We start from the raw sequence: 14681 nt of genomic DNA, 5'->3' as shown, positions 1-14681 counted from the left end.
AAAATAACTAAATGAATTTATAACATTGAATAAATATAGATGAAATAAAAAAAATGTGTCAGAACCGCTTAAATTAAATAAACATTAAACCATTGAATAAATACCAGCCAAAGCAGAAAACACAAGTGATATTGACATTCATATTCATCAACAAACAAAATACCAATAAACACTTTTTTAATTTATTAATAAATATTAACATCATCATCAGCAGCAATTGCAATCCATGGTTCCTTAAAAATAAGTGTCCCCTAAACATGATATCACCACAAAGAAAAAATGGAAAGGGAAGACACAAACCATAGTGTTTCCACACCAAAACAACAAAAAATAACATCACCATATCAATGGCTTCAATTCCCTCAACATAAAAAAAATCTGTTTCCTTGGAATCCCCACAAAGTGTTTGAGTTTTGTCCTAAGAGAGAAAAGTAAAGAAAATAGTACAAAAGAAGGATCCTTATTAATGTCACAGAAGGAAGCAGATTCATGGGGCTTCCTGTTAGTCTGTTTTTTGGTCCTTTTCTTCCCAGGTACCATCTCAAAACTCACCCTTTAGCTCCTTTTGCTTTTTTTTTTATTATGAATAAATAATCATTGGTTTATTTTATTGATGAACCTCACAATATAGCTTAATATAATCAAACCTCATTAACAATAAGAGCATGTATATCAACTTTAGATTCTATGAGCAGTTGGTTTCCTATGTAGTTTAGTTTTTCCTTAGGTTGATGCTGTCTCCTAAGTTGTTGTCTTTTCTTGTGTTAGGTAAATTGGTTGCTGGGGGTTCAATGGATACAGACAAGCAAATTATGCTGAAGCTGAAATCTTACATAGAGAATCAAACTGTAGGTGAGACAGGAAGGTTTATGAACTGGAACAACTCAAATCATTGTGATTGGTCAGGAATCTCTTGCAGCCTCATCAATGGTTCAGATTCATGGAGGGTTGTGAGCATAGACCTCTCTTCAAGTTCCATATCTGGTGAGATATTCAGCAACTTCTCTATGCTCACTGAGCTCACACACCTTGATCTCTCTGGGAATTCATTCATTGGTATGATTCCTGAGGACTTGAGGAAGTGCCAGAACCTTGTGTACCTCAACCTCTCCCACAATATTCTTGAGGGGGAGCTGAATTTGACAGGCTTGACGAGGTTGCAGATGCTGGACTTGTCTACAAACAGGATTCGTGGGGAAATTCGATCGAATTTCCCTGCCATTTGTGAGAGTTTGGTAACACTGAATGTCTCAGAGAATCACTTCACTGGTGGGATTGATGGATGCTTTGACAAATGCCTCAGGTTGCAGTACTTGGATTTGAGCACCAACAATCTTACTGGAAGCATATGGACAGGGTTCGCAAGGCTCAGACAGTTTTCGGTGTCAGAAAACTATCTCACTGGGATTGTTCCTTCTCGTGCTTTTCCTGAAAATTGCAGCCTTGAAAAATTGGATCTTTCAGAGAATGGTTTTGTTGGTGAGGCCCCTAAGGAGATTGCTAACTGCAAAGAATTGGTGACTCTTGATCTTTCCAGCAACTATTTTAATGGGACGGTTCCTAAAGAATTCGGATCGATCTCAGGACTAGAATCATTGCTCTTGGGGAACAACACTTTTTCAAGAGATATTCCAGATTCCCTTTTGAACTTGTCCAAGTTGTTCATCTTGGATGTGAGCAACAACGGATTTGGTGGTGATGTACAAGTGATTTTTGGGGAACTCAAGCAAGTTAAGTTTCTTCTCCTTCAATCAAATTCCTACACTGGAGGACTGCTCACATCAGGAATTTTCTCATTGACAAATCTTTGCCGATTAGATCTAAGCTTCAACAACTTTTCAGGTCCATTACCTCCTGAAATCTCTCAATTGTCAGGTCTCACTTTCTTAACCTTAACCTACAACAAGTTCAGTGGACCAATTCCAGCTGAACTTGGAAATTTGACCAACCTTCAAGCACTTGATCTTGCCTTCAACAATTTCAATGGCTCAATCCCTCCAACCCTTGGGAAATTGAGTTCATTGCTATGGCTAATGCTTTCGGATAATTCGTTAACCGGTGAAATCCCACCAGAGTTGGGAAATTGCTCTAGCTTGTTATGGTTGAATCTTGCAAACAACAAGCTCTCTGGAAGCTTGCCCTCAGAATTGGCCAGAATCGGAAGAAATGCAATGGCCACATTTGAATTGAACAGAAGAAATACTATTGGCAAAATCATTTCTGGAAATAGTGGATGCTCAGCAATGAGGAGATGGTTACCTGCTGATTACCCTCCATACACGTTTGTGTATACTGTTCTCACAAGGAAGAATTGTAGAAGCCTTTGGTACAAACTTCTCAAAGGCTATGGTGTTTTCTCCACATGGACATATGATTCTTCCTCTAAATCATCACAGATAGGTGGTTATATTCAATTAAGTGGGAACCAGCTCAGTGGTGAAGTACCTGCAGAAATTGGTAACATGGTGAACTTCAGCATGCTGCAATTGGGGGATAACAAGTTCTCTGGGAAGTTCCCATCAGTCATTTCAAACATGGCACTTATAGTCTTGAACATCTCCAGAAATAATTTCTCAGGCGAAATTCCAGGCGAAATCAGCAACATGAAGTCTCTTCAGGATCTTGATTTGTCTTGGAACAATTTCTCAGGGCCAATTCCTTCAAGTTTGTTCAACTTGGTTGAGCTTAGCACATTCAACATCTCATACAACCCCTTCATATCTGGTCAAGTGCCACCGAATGGATTTGTGATTTTTGACAAAAGTTCATATTTGGGTGACCCCCTCTTGAGCCTCCCTAGTTACATTAACAACACCAATTCTTCACACAAACATAAACACCTGACCAAGTCCACAAAATTTTCTCCATTTTTCATGTGTCTTTCTCTATCACTGGCCACGTTGGTCTTTGGACTCATCTGCCTAATAGTCTATTTCTTGCTGAAAACTCCGAAGGTGGAACAAGGATACCTTAAAAAGGTGGATAATGATTCCACAAGTTCAGGTTCATCACCATGGAATTCGGATACTGTCAAGATATTCCACTTGAACAAGACAGTTTTCACACATGCTGATATCTTGTTGGCAACAGGGAACTTCAAAGAGGATAGAGTCATAGGAAAAGGTGGATTTGGGACAGTGTACAAAGGAGTGTTTCCAGATGGTAGAGTAGTGGCAGTGAAGAAGCTTCAAAGGGAAGGTATTGAGGGCGAGAAAGAGTTCAGAGCCGAAATGGAGGTTCTGAGTGGCCATGGTTTTGGTTGGCCTCATCCAAACCTTGTTACACTCTATGGCTGGTGCCTATATGGTTCCCAGAAGATCCTTGTTTATGAGTACATAGGAGGAGGAAGCTTGGAGGATCTAGTCACCGACAAAGTGAGATTAACATCAAAGCGGCGGTTAGAAGTGGCAATTGATGTGGCAAGAGCATTGGTCTATTTGCACCATGAATGCTACCCTTCAATTGTTCATAGAGATGTTAAGGCTAGCAATGTGTTAATAGACAATGATGGTAATGCCAAAGTCACAGACTTTGGACTTGCAAGATTTGTTGATGCTGAGGATTCTCATGTTAGCACAATGGTGGCTGGAACAGTAGGGTACGTTGCACCGGAATATGGACAAACAATGCAAGCAACAACAAAGGGTGATGTGTATAGTTATGGGGTTTTGACTATGGAGCTTGCAACTGGGAGAAGAGCAGTGGATGGTGGTGAAGAGTGCTTGGTTGAATGGGCTAGGAGAGTTCTGGGGTTGAGCCATTCTGAGCCAGTTTTGGTCATGGAGGGTGAAGAGGAGATGCTTGAGCTGTTACAAGTTGGGGTTAAGTGCACAAATGAGTCACCACAAGCTAGGCCTAACATGAAGGAGGTCCTAGCCATGTTGGTCAAGATATACAACAATAACCCTAGTGGAGAATCAGGTTATGGCCACCTTGTTTAGTCCTAGTACAGTTAAAAGCTCTGTGATTAGCAAGTTTAGTGATTTTGTTATAGGAAAACAATGTGCATAGTTTAAGTTACCATACAGTATACATAGAAAGAAAAACAAAACATAAAACATGTTATGCACAGTTGATTCTTGTGTAAAGAAAGAAACTTCATCATTCAAGTTGAAGAGGTTGCTCAATTTTGTTTTGTAACTCTCAGATTTGTCATTGCTTGTAACTATGATTTAGTTTTAACACTTTCAATGAATACTGAGCATTTTCTGTTCACTGTCTTCATGATGACACAGTATTTTATTTTTCCTTCTTCTGTACTAACATCTACTTCACTCTTCTTTTTAATAACGTTGAATGAAGAGAACATTGTCACCAATCATAGTTAATTCAATGTAAATTATAAATATAGAAGAAAAATGAGTTCATGACTTTGAGCCCTGATGACATTTGTATTAATTAAAAAGTATATCAGGTAGGTTTTATCCCAACAAAAATATTAACAAATTAATGGAATGGTCAGCCTTTTTAGGCGATATCAATATTAAGTTAATATATTATTTTCTTTGTAGTAAATACTCCACAGTCCAAATAAAAGAATGGTATTAAAATTGTATTATAATCTTCAAAGAAAGAAAAGAAAAAAAGGAATTTGTGTTTGTAGCTTTTCTTTATAGCTTTAAGAGAAGAAAGGATAAACAATAACCTTCACAGAGGTCTTTGCACAAAATCTGTTAAAGATCAGAATGGTGTTGTGTTCTAGAATCCATCACTGTCACCCTTATAAAAAAAAAAAGAGGGGGTGGAGGTTACCTAATTGATCAACAACTTGGCCATAAGCCCATAACACAAAAAGAAATTTAAGAAAGTCTTCAATCTTCACCCTTTATTGCTATGTACTATTACTAGTTGCATGTTAAGATTTGCTTAATTTTATTCTTCTTTATGTTTTCCAAATAAACATCTCATTGATTCTAAAGCTAGTATAACTTATTTAAATATACTAAAGTTATTGTGAAATTACAACAAATATGCAAGAGTGAGTTGGTAATATGAATAAGCATGCCATGTACTGAAGAAACAAGCAATTCTAACACATCATTGGCATTGCAAAAGGGTACTATCATACTATTTTCACCTTGAAAATAATAGATTGTTCATTGTCAATTATACCCTCCTATCACATTATCAAAATTTGAAGCCTAAGGATCATTTGGTCAATTGCCACTTTTACTCTTACAGTGGTAACAACTTCTTTTATCATAGTTGTTCATAAGATAAGATGGAGAGTCTCTTGAACTTACTTTTGTTGTGGATATAGAAACCAGGTTCAGGTTCATTGAGTAATTTATATTGCTAATGCTAAATAACATTATTTACAAGTAATAACTATATAGTATTTACTTGAGTTAACTCATGCAGTTTTATAAGTTTTATGTACCTAGAATTTCTTACTATCAACTTTGGTTCATCATAAGATTGACTCAAGGAATTGGAAAAAATCATTTGAGACCATGGATGGTAGGTGCAGGAAAGAGGAGAATACAATGGCAGTGGAAATTGCAATCCAGAGAGAGTTGGCACATAGGAAGAAGGTGGCAGCACCACATTTGAGATCACCAAATTCTAATTCCACTAAGGAGGTTTTTCCTTTACAGGTGATGATGATAATCTTTTCCTGTCATTGTTTACAACATATTGTTCCACAATCAATATCCTTTTTATTCTTTTTAATTATTATTCTTTGTTTTTCATTTCTGTCTACTCAAGTCTCCCACTGTATTTTTCTAGCTTTCTAAATGCTGATTCTTTTTGACAAATTAGATTCTCCTTTCTGGTCTTATAGAGTAGAAAATACTCTCCTTTCCCCCTTTTTCTTTTTTCTTCAACTTGTTTTATCTTTGGCCAGTAGCCTAACACTACTGTTCTTTAACCAACCTTGTTTTGGTTACTGTCACGAGACAAGTGTTAGCGAAAAAAATTGTGTTAAGAAAGGATGGAGACAAAATTAAAATCGTCTGACTCGCAAGACAACTTTTAAGATAATTTTTATACTAAACTAAAGACACATAAAATATATGTATTGAGGACAATTTTTAAAACAAGTTTTGTACCTTCAAACAGAAGGAACTTGAGAAACATATCTCTACTATTTCACTATCTACATCTTTTTTGTCCTAAGACAAAATCTAAATGCTACCTACTGCTAACTCTTTGAAGGGTGCTTAAGAGTTAAGACTATTTTTCCTTCTACTCAAACTCTGCCATCTATACCTCTATACCCAAATTCAACCCCCACTTAAATCTTCATTATATAAAAAATGAATTGGACTATTTACTTAGTTAATACTTTTTTTGGGAAATATAAGAAGTTAAGTAAACCTGTTGCTTTGCATAGTTGTCATCATATATATAAGATTTACTATCTATGAATCTTAAACTTGTTTCTCAGGTTAAATCACCAAGTCAAGCTTCCAAGTCAATACCATTACCAGGTTCAACTCCAAGGCTATCTTTGAGTCAACACCTTTCTGGAATCAAGAGAAAGAAAACATTAGTCAATGCAGAGGCAGATAATAGTGTGTACTGCAAAATCTGCCAAGTATCTTGCTCAAGTCCATTCAATCTCAAGCAGCATTTGATAGGCCACAAGCACAGGGAGAAGCTGCTAGAACTCGAATCCGGCGAGAAAGCTGGAACAAGTGAGAGTAATAGATGCTATGAGAGGCAATGGTGTGATATATGCAAAGTTTCATGTATGAATGAAGAGTTGCTGAAGCTTCACTTTCAAGGTAAAAAGCACAAGGCTCAATTACAGAGGTTGGAATTTGATCAGCAAGGTGGTGTGCAGCTTCAAAATAAGCAACAAAAATGGTGTGAACTATGCAAATTAAGGTGCATTGATGAGTTTTCATTTGAGCAACATCTTCAAGGTAGAAAACACATCTTGCAGCTGCATGCTATGGAGAAAGAAAAAAACAAATTAAAAGAGAAAGATCCATTGATATTATGAAGAAATATGATCACAAAAACAATGGTGACATATAGGACCAATTTAATGTGCAGCAACTATATGCAAATCTGATCTAGAAATAGTATGCTATCATTAGTTTTCCTTAACAGAGACTCAGATAAGCATGAAACATTTTTACTTATGCTAATTATCTTAAAAGTTTTGTTCTAAGTAATATGAAAATATAAATCAATTGAGCTACATATATAAACAGAAAATAGTTAAGAAATATGTCTAATTTAACCAAAGAGAATATAGAAACTGTGAGGAAAGATAAAAGATATTACTCAATTTACAAGAAACTTAACACTTTTTTCAATTACATTAAAAATATGACAAGAATGACTTGAAAAAACAAAATGATTAATTATTAGAAAAGACATTCTAGCGCACAAGCATCTCGTATTAACGCAGAGTCGGAGAAAGAATTATACCTAAGGAATATAATATAGATAGTCTAACCTGATAATTATATCAACGACTCATTTCACAACTCGAATCCGTAACCTTGGGTTCACATTAAATACAATATAATTGCATGCTTTCTTGATCTTTGTTGTAAGGCTCTTGATTATATGTGCAAAGTGCAATATATGGGCCAACAATAGCACATGCAAATGCTTTGAATGAATATTTCTTTTCTTTCTTTTAGCAAAGTTGTTCTCAGATTGATGAGTGCTTTGAAGCTAGTTACATGCATGTTCACATGTAAAAACACAAACATGAACAGTAACACCCTGAATTTTAGCTGGTCTGCTTTAATTTTTGTCAAATCAAAATATATAATCCCTACAAAAATTTTCAGGCTACTTAAATATTCCTATAAGGCTATAGCTATATATTGTTTCATGATGAAACCAAAGAACAATTCAATTATTCACATTGTGAAGTGCAGAATTTGACAACTCCTTTTACACATACATGTTTCAAATTTTTGGTAGGCTAGAGATGATTTGTTTTGCATATCTTCCCCATTATAGGAATTTGTAGGGTCCATTTTAATCCATGCGTAGAATAAATATATTAATTATAAGAAAAAGGCATGTGAGAAGTTAAACCAGAACATAAGATGAAAAAATATTACATCTAACTAAAGACATTTAGATGTTAAATTAGTAGGTCTCTCATCTTATAAACTCCTCATTCTTCCTTGTTTTCTTTGATGTGAGACTAACTTCATGCACTCCTCACACTTGCAATATTAACAATTACATATCATGAATCAAAATAATGTTGAGCATATTGGATTTAACTAAATGTGTTAAATACTCAAATGTATGTTGATAAAATAAAACCAACTAAATAAAAGAGCTGGATTCTTACAAGGAAATCAGTAGCATTATTGCTAAATTCTACAAATAAAGAGTTATGGATAGGCTCTTATTAATGAGATTATGAAATCCACTTGATGGCTAGATTTCCGGCTAAAAATTTTCATGTGTCTGTGAGTAGTGATTTCAAGTCATGGATAGAAAGTTGAGACATATTTGCCATACTTCACATCATTATTGTCCTGCACAAAGGAACACATCACCATCAATTGCTCCTCCACTACTATAACAACTAGCTAGTGCATAAAATAAATTATTGAATTTCTTATTTATATTTCTTACATTTGCACTCTCAAGTTGTCTATAAATTGTGCATGCATAGCATTAGGAAGTAGTAGGTATATAATATAACTATTTAGGAGATACATAAATAATGGAATGCTCTAGAAGATCATCATCAAGAGATGTTTCTCTAAAGGAACTTAGCAGAAGGCTGGCTGAGTTTGCTGAAGACAGAGGCTGGGCTCAGTATCACAGCCCCAGAAATCTTCTTTTAGCTCTTGTAAGTAATAATTAAGCTTTAATTAATTATTATAGGACTAGATAATTCATGATGATGATGAATTTATGTATGCATAGGTTGGGGAAGTGGGGGAGCTATCTGAAATATTCCAATGGAAGGGAGAGGTTGAAAAAGGACTACCAAATTGGAGTTCAGAAGAAAAAGAACACTTAGAAGAAGAAGTCTCAGATGTGTTGTTGTATTTGGTGCAGCTTGCTGATGTTTGTGGCTTGGATCTTGGTCAAGCAGCTCTCTCTAAGATTCTCAAGAATGCCAAGAAATATCCACTAAATAATAATTAATACAAAAACCAATGCTTTTAAGTATATCGGTAATATTTCAATAAATTTTAACCGTGGATCTTAAATATATATATTATATATATTTTTTATAATTAAAAATGAGTGAAACACTAGTGTACCGATACACTTAAATTTTTTTTTATATTATGTACTACACTACTAGCTAGTGTGTTGTTATGAGCGACTTTTTATTTTTTGTGTTGTAGTAGTAATAATGTTTTTCAATAACCTAGAAATTTAGTGGGTTTTTATTTTGTTTGAATACCACAAATCTGTAGTTTTTATTTTATTTTTTTTGTTTTAATTTATAAAACCGATCCACCAATTTGTTCTACAATTAAAAAAAAATCCAACCTACACAATACTGAACGTTAGTTTTGTAGTTTTTTTTTTTAATTTACAAAATTGATTCACCAATTTACTCTACAGTTTAAAAAAAAAATAATCTACACAATATCGAATGTTTGATTTGTTGCTCACCCAAATCGAATACTAAGTTTTCTTACTTTCATAATTCTGAGTCTTTAATTTGTGAATTATAATTTTAAAAAATATTTTTTTTCCATATTTATAAAAAGCACGTCAACAATCCATAGCAATGGATAACACGTAATAAAAATTTCTTATTAAAAAAATTAGCCGCTATGAGCTACTTCAAATAAACAAATGATGATTGATATACTAGCATATATATATACGTGTGCTATATTTATGTAGTTTTTTTTTTCCTTACATCTAATTCATATGCAATTTTTCTATTATAAATTAGATCATAATAACCAGTCCCATTTGTGATAATTAACCTGAATGCAAATGATTTATTTTTAAAAGGTAAAGGATTAAGTTGTCAAATTTTTTTGTCAATAACTAGTTTGTCTAATACAAAAATATTTAGGGATCAATTGGAGCTTCATGCTAATTATAAAGAATAATCAAGTAAATTTAATTAAGTGGGAATTGGAGCCTTTAGATAGTTAATTAAAAATAAAAAATCATCAAATTTTTCATTTTTACTTGAATTGGAGCCTTTAAATTCGTAAATGGAGTTAAATCCTTGTAAAACTTTGTTTCTTCTCTTTCTTTTTTCTTTTGTAATAATTTGTGAACTCATTATTATTTCTTAACCACAAACTAATTGATCAAGTTAAACTCAAAATCAAGGAATATAAGTGTATTATAAAGTAGGAAAAATACGCTGAATCTGAAGATTCTAATACAAATACGTTTTAAGTTAGAACATGTGATTATATAAATAGTAAATTAGTTACTACTTGAAAACTTGTTAATAACGAGATGATTGATTAATAGACAATAGTTGTTAGTTATATCTACTTCACAGACGGGTCTTCTAAAAAATTTTTAATTAATAATTTTATAAAATATAATTTCATACTATACAACACGAAAAATATAAAAAAAATCTTATACTAAAATCATTTTATATCACAAAATCAACTATTTTTATATAATATATATTAAGTATAAAAATATAAAATATATATTAAAATATATAAAATAATATATATTTTTATAATAATTTAGATATAATTAACTTACTGTAAAGTTGATAGTTGAGAATCGTTAAATAATTTAATAAATTTGATTAAATTATCGTCATCGAACAAGTTTTGGATTCCAGTCTTATTCACAACTTTAAAAAATAAAAATAAATAAATCGCAATCGGCTTCCAAGTTGCAAGTAGATGAATCGGTTGTTCTGCGATTGCAAGTTATGGTGGTTTGAAGTGAAGGAAAGGAAAGTGTGTGATAGAAACTGAATATGGTTAGGAGCGCCAATTTCAGTTGCTGGACTCATTCCAAAACCGTTTCTTTCATCTGGCTCTTCTCTGCCTTCCTCTTCTTCACTCTCTTCCACATGCTCCTCCTCAACAACTCTTCTTCTTCTTCTTCTTCTTCCTCTTCCAGTTTGAACTGGGACCGAAGATCCAACTTGTATCACAACATGGAGAGGGATCTCGATCAGCATGGACCTGCTTTCCTCAAACACGGTCAAACCTCTCAGTCTTTGTCTCTTTCAGATATCTTCACTCTTAACGATGGATCTGTAACGCCTCTACTCAAGGTTAGGGTTTAAGCTCTCTTTCCTGCACACTACTTGTTCTTATTTCCGCTCCAACTCATCATTAATTTCCATATGCAGCCTGCAAATCCTCCTGTCAGAGCTAATGTGTTGTACATGAGCCCCGAATTCTCTCTCCCTATCGCGTAAGCATCAATAATCTCTACGAATTTCTTTTATTTTGATTTGGATTCATAGGATATTCCTACTAGATGGATACTTATATATATACATGTATGTGTATCATAAAATCTTACCTTCAAAATGGACTATTGCTAAACTTTTCTAGGTAGATGCAGAATGAAAGATGTAATATTATGATCTATTCTTTCAGCGTTGCATAGTTCCACAGCGACAATACATTTATTGCTTCATCTTTTCTAATTACCATCTTTTTTAATGTTATCCGCTGAGTAATTATTTTTTTCTTTACTACTTTTTACCAAGTAATTTGATATTCATGTAGACTTGCATGATACAGGGAGGCTGTCAAAAATACTTTTAATCCATACTTTGATAAAGGTAAATTACCTTCTGGTTTATTTGTTTAAAGATAGTTGCTGCACCCTCTTCTCTTTGTTGTTTGTTTTATTATTGGCATTCTGACGTGTGTGTCCATTAGCAATCTGGTTTCAGAACTCTACTCTCTACCATTTTAGCATGTTTCATGCCTCCCACCATATTCAACCTGTTCCGGCCACAAAAGAAGAGGTATGATTTCATTTTAAGCGTTTCTGTTTCTTCTTGGCAGTTTGCTAATCTAACTCCTCGTGATAAATTTTTATTGCAGATAGAAGCTGAAGCATCTTCTGTTCAGGCTGTTGCAAGGACTCTCTGCCCTTTGAAAATTGTTTTGGATAGAGTGGTTTTGACTTCAACTGGGGTGCTCCTCGGTTGCTGGCAGGTTACTTTGCCTAATCTAAAGGATCATTTATTTGTACCCTTGTCCTTGACCAATGTTCTTCTAGGTTGTGTTTGGTAAGTGTGTTAGGAAAGAAAACACGAAAATACTGGTTTAAATATAAATACAAGTCGAAAATACTGATACATACAAATACAAATACAACACAAAAGGAATAAATTATAAATCGCAACAATGAGAAATTATTCCTTGGTGCTACTACTCTCTCTTGCATTGTTTACCCTTGTCCCTCTTTCATATTGAGTGCTGTCAAGTTTAAATTTAGAATGGTGAAGGTAGACCAATGTAGAAAGTCATTAGATTTTGGACTTAAGTGGTTAGTTAGTCTAAATTTTCTGATGTTAGACCATTAGGTAAATACATATGTTACGTTTACTTGTATTTGTATGGTTCATGCTTTTAAATAAACTCTTTCCTAGGTCTTTTTTTTTAGGTCAGTTCTTTTTGTCTTTAACATTATTTGTTGCCTGATTTGGTAATTGTTGAAACGCTCAACCTGTGCATCAATCAGTAATGCAAGAAAATTTAAATCAATAACTACAAGAAGAAGGAGAAAGAAACCATATTTATAATTGATTCTTTATATAGAATTGTATCAGTACTAGAAGTGCAAACAGCATCAGTAAGTCATAAGCCTAGGCTAATGATTTAGTGGTTTTTCTGTAGGTCAACTCGGGGACAGACCCCATAACTATTCGCGCTAAGTTGAAGGAGGTGCTTCCACATGCACCGCAGAAGCAGCTTGTAAGCATAATTTGAATACTCAGTTTAGACTTCTTGTCTGATGTAATAGATTCATGTATGGGATCCAATCCTTTTGTTTTTCTGAAGTTAATTGGTTATTAGAAATGAAGTATGCCAGAAAAATTGCACAAAGATATGGTTCTTGATTATCTTGCATTATTTTCGACTGCAGTATGATGCTGCAATTCTTCACACATCATTTGCAAGGCTCTTGGGACCCCCTAGAGCATCACCTACGGTAATGTGTATCTACAGTATTTCTTCAAATTTTATTGAGTTTTACATTAAGCTATGTCAATGTGAATTTTATGATGTAATGTATTTGCAATGGAGTTGGATTTTTCATAATTGTCTCTTATGTATTAGTTAAGTTGTCTTTATTACTTACTAATTTGTTATTAGTTATTACTTCAGAAGATCCCTATAAATTTCTATTTGGCATCAGTTTGTTTCACTCTGCATACAAGTGTAATTGCTCTCTATAAGGCTTTAGCATTCATTTTGTAGATATAAAGTTTTCATTGTGCCTCTACCCAATTGCTTCAGTTTTTGAGTGCGTAATCTAAAATTCAATCCTTGTTGTCTTCATTTTTTGGAATAATTTTTTTGTTCTCTTTGGCAAACAAATAAAAGAGTTGAGTGTTAGGCTGTTAGCACTTAGCACACAATATGTGAACATATATACTGTTCATATCGTGTTAAGCAGTAGTCATTCACGTGTCGTCCCAGTTACTAAGCTTTCGGGATAGATTGTTCCCCACACATTTATAATATGACTTCAGCATATATATTTTCTAAACTTGGGAATTCAATTGAGGAATGGTGAACTTTCAAGTAGTGTTGAGACACAATGAAATAAAGATGCAATAGGACAGAAAATATAGCAAGAAGTAATGTAACAACTTGAAATGGGGGTGTAGTAGTTACAAGTTGGTTGCATTTACTTACGCATTTTGATTTCCTCATTGCTGAGCAGTGTTGTGGAAATGTGCCTGATTTATTATGCGGTAGGTTTCTTATTCTATTATTTACTTCCAATTTTTATTGTATGCAGGAGCTGCCTGAAACATCGGAAAGTGTCCAATTTTTTCATGATCTGGTTAATCGACTTAACCGTCAGATCCGTGGATTCAAGGTTTGTGGTTTTATTGTACCAATTGTAATTTTTCTGGCGCAGTAATAAGAATAAGAACAACAGGTACAAGTTGAAACCTTAATTGGAATTGTTTTGGCTCTTCCGTTTTAGTTTTGCTGTTTTATCCTCCTGTTATTCTTGCCAATAAGCCTTAACCATGGTGTTAAAGTGCATTGACTTCTCCTTCAAACAAATTCAGGCAGAGGTGTCAGAACTATGGTACGTGGAGGAATTTGATCTGCTTGCTCTTGCTCTAAATGGAAGAATGAACACTCGAAAATACAAACTTGGCTGCTCAAGAGCCTGAAGTTAGAAACCCACGAACATGTACACACACGAATGACACGATGTTATGAATTGACTCTTCTTTTTTTCTCTGTAATATTTTAAGTTTTAGCCCAAAAGATGTTATGATGGTAATAATATTAAACCAGAGTTATATATTGGAAATCAATTTCATAATTCAGTATAAATTATTTTTTTGTTATTTTTTATTTGTTATTTTGACCTCAATAAATCGCTATTACCGACTAAACGCTGATTTTGTATGGGCTATGATGGTTTCAGTGGCTAAGAGAAGGGGGGGTTGAATCTTAGCCCCCTTTTTTCGAGGCTAACACTTGCTGTCCTTCTGAAGAGACTTTTCTGTTTCTTGCTCGTCACTGGATACGAGCAACTTAGTTTTGTCTCGTCCCTTGCCACGAGACTTTTTG

The 14681-nt window shown here is 34.0% G+C and overlaps 4 protein-coding genes across 4 annotated transcripts; all 4 read left to right on the top strand.

Moving 5' to 3' along the window:
• Positions 1-204: 204 nt before the first annotated feature.
• On the top strand, positions 205-4232 carry LOC130946800 (probable LRR receptor-like serine/threonine-protein kinase At1g74360). The gene is made up of 2 exons (XM_057875651.1): positions 205-533; positions 769-4232. The coding sequence occupies exons 1-2, from the start codon at positions 467-469 to the stop codon at positions 3939-3941; spliced, it is 3240 nt and encodes a 1079-aa protein (XP_057731634.1). The 5' UTR covers positions 205-466; the 3' UTR covers positions 3942-4232.
• Positions 4233-5453: 1221 nt separating this feature from the next.
• Positions 5454-6952, top strand: LOC130946247 (UBP1-associated proteins 1C-like). The gene is made up of 2 exons (XM_057874917.1): positions 5454-5597; positions 6392-6952. Exons 1-2 carry the CDS (start codon positions 5454-5456, stop codon positions 6950-6952), a joined length of 705 nt encoding a protein of 234 aa, XP_057730900.1.
• A 1597-nt stretch (positions 6953-8549) lies between these two features.
• Positions 8550-9440, top strand: LOC130944722 (uncharacterized). Its single transcript, XM_057873206.1, has 2 exons — positions 8550-8785; positions 8863-9440. The coding sequence occupies exons 1-2, from the start codon at positions 8657-8659 to the stop codon at positions 9085-9087; spliced, it is 354 nt and encodes a 117-aa protein (XP_057729189.1). The 5' UTR covers positions 8550-8656; the 3' UTR covers positions 9088-9440.
• Positions 9441-10576: 1136 nt separating this feature from the next.
• On the top strand, positions 10577-14418 carry LOC130944721 (uncharacterized). The gene is made up of 9 exons (XM_057873205.1): positions 10577-11170; positions 11249-11313; positions 11649-11689; positions 11790-11878; positions 11958-12071; positions 12756-12833; positions 13006-13071; positions 13888-13968; positions 14168-14418. Exons 1-9 carry the CDS (start codon positions 10868-10870, stop codon positions 14273-14275), a joined length of 945 nt encoding a protein of 314 aa, XP_057729188.1. The 5' UTR covers positions 10577-10867; the 3' UTR covers positions 14276-14418.
• The last annotated feature ends 263 nt before the right edge of the window (positions 14419-14681 follow it).

This window comes from Arachis stenosperma, chromosome 8, assembly GCF_014773155.1.
Source record: "Arachis stenosperma cultivar V10309 chromosome 8, arast.V10309.gnm1.PFL2, whole genome shotgun sequence".
Classification (NCBI taxonomy): domain Eukaryota; kingdom Viridiplantae; phylum Streptophyta; class Magnoliopsida; order Fabales; family Fabaceae; genus Arachis; species Arachis stenosperma.
This window is presented reverse-complemented; position numbering and strand designations above follow the sequence as displayed.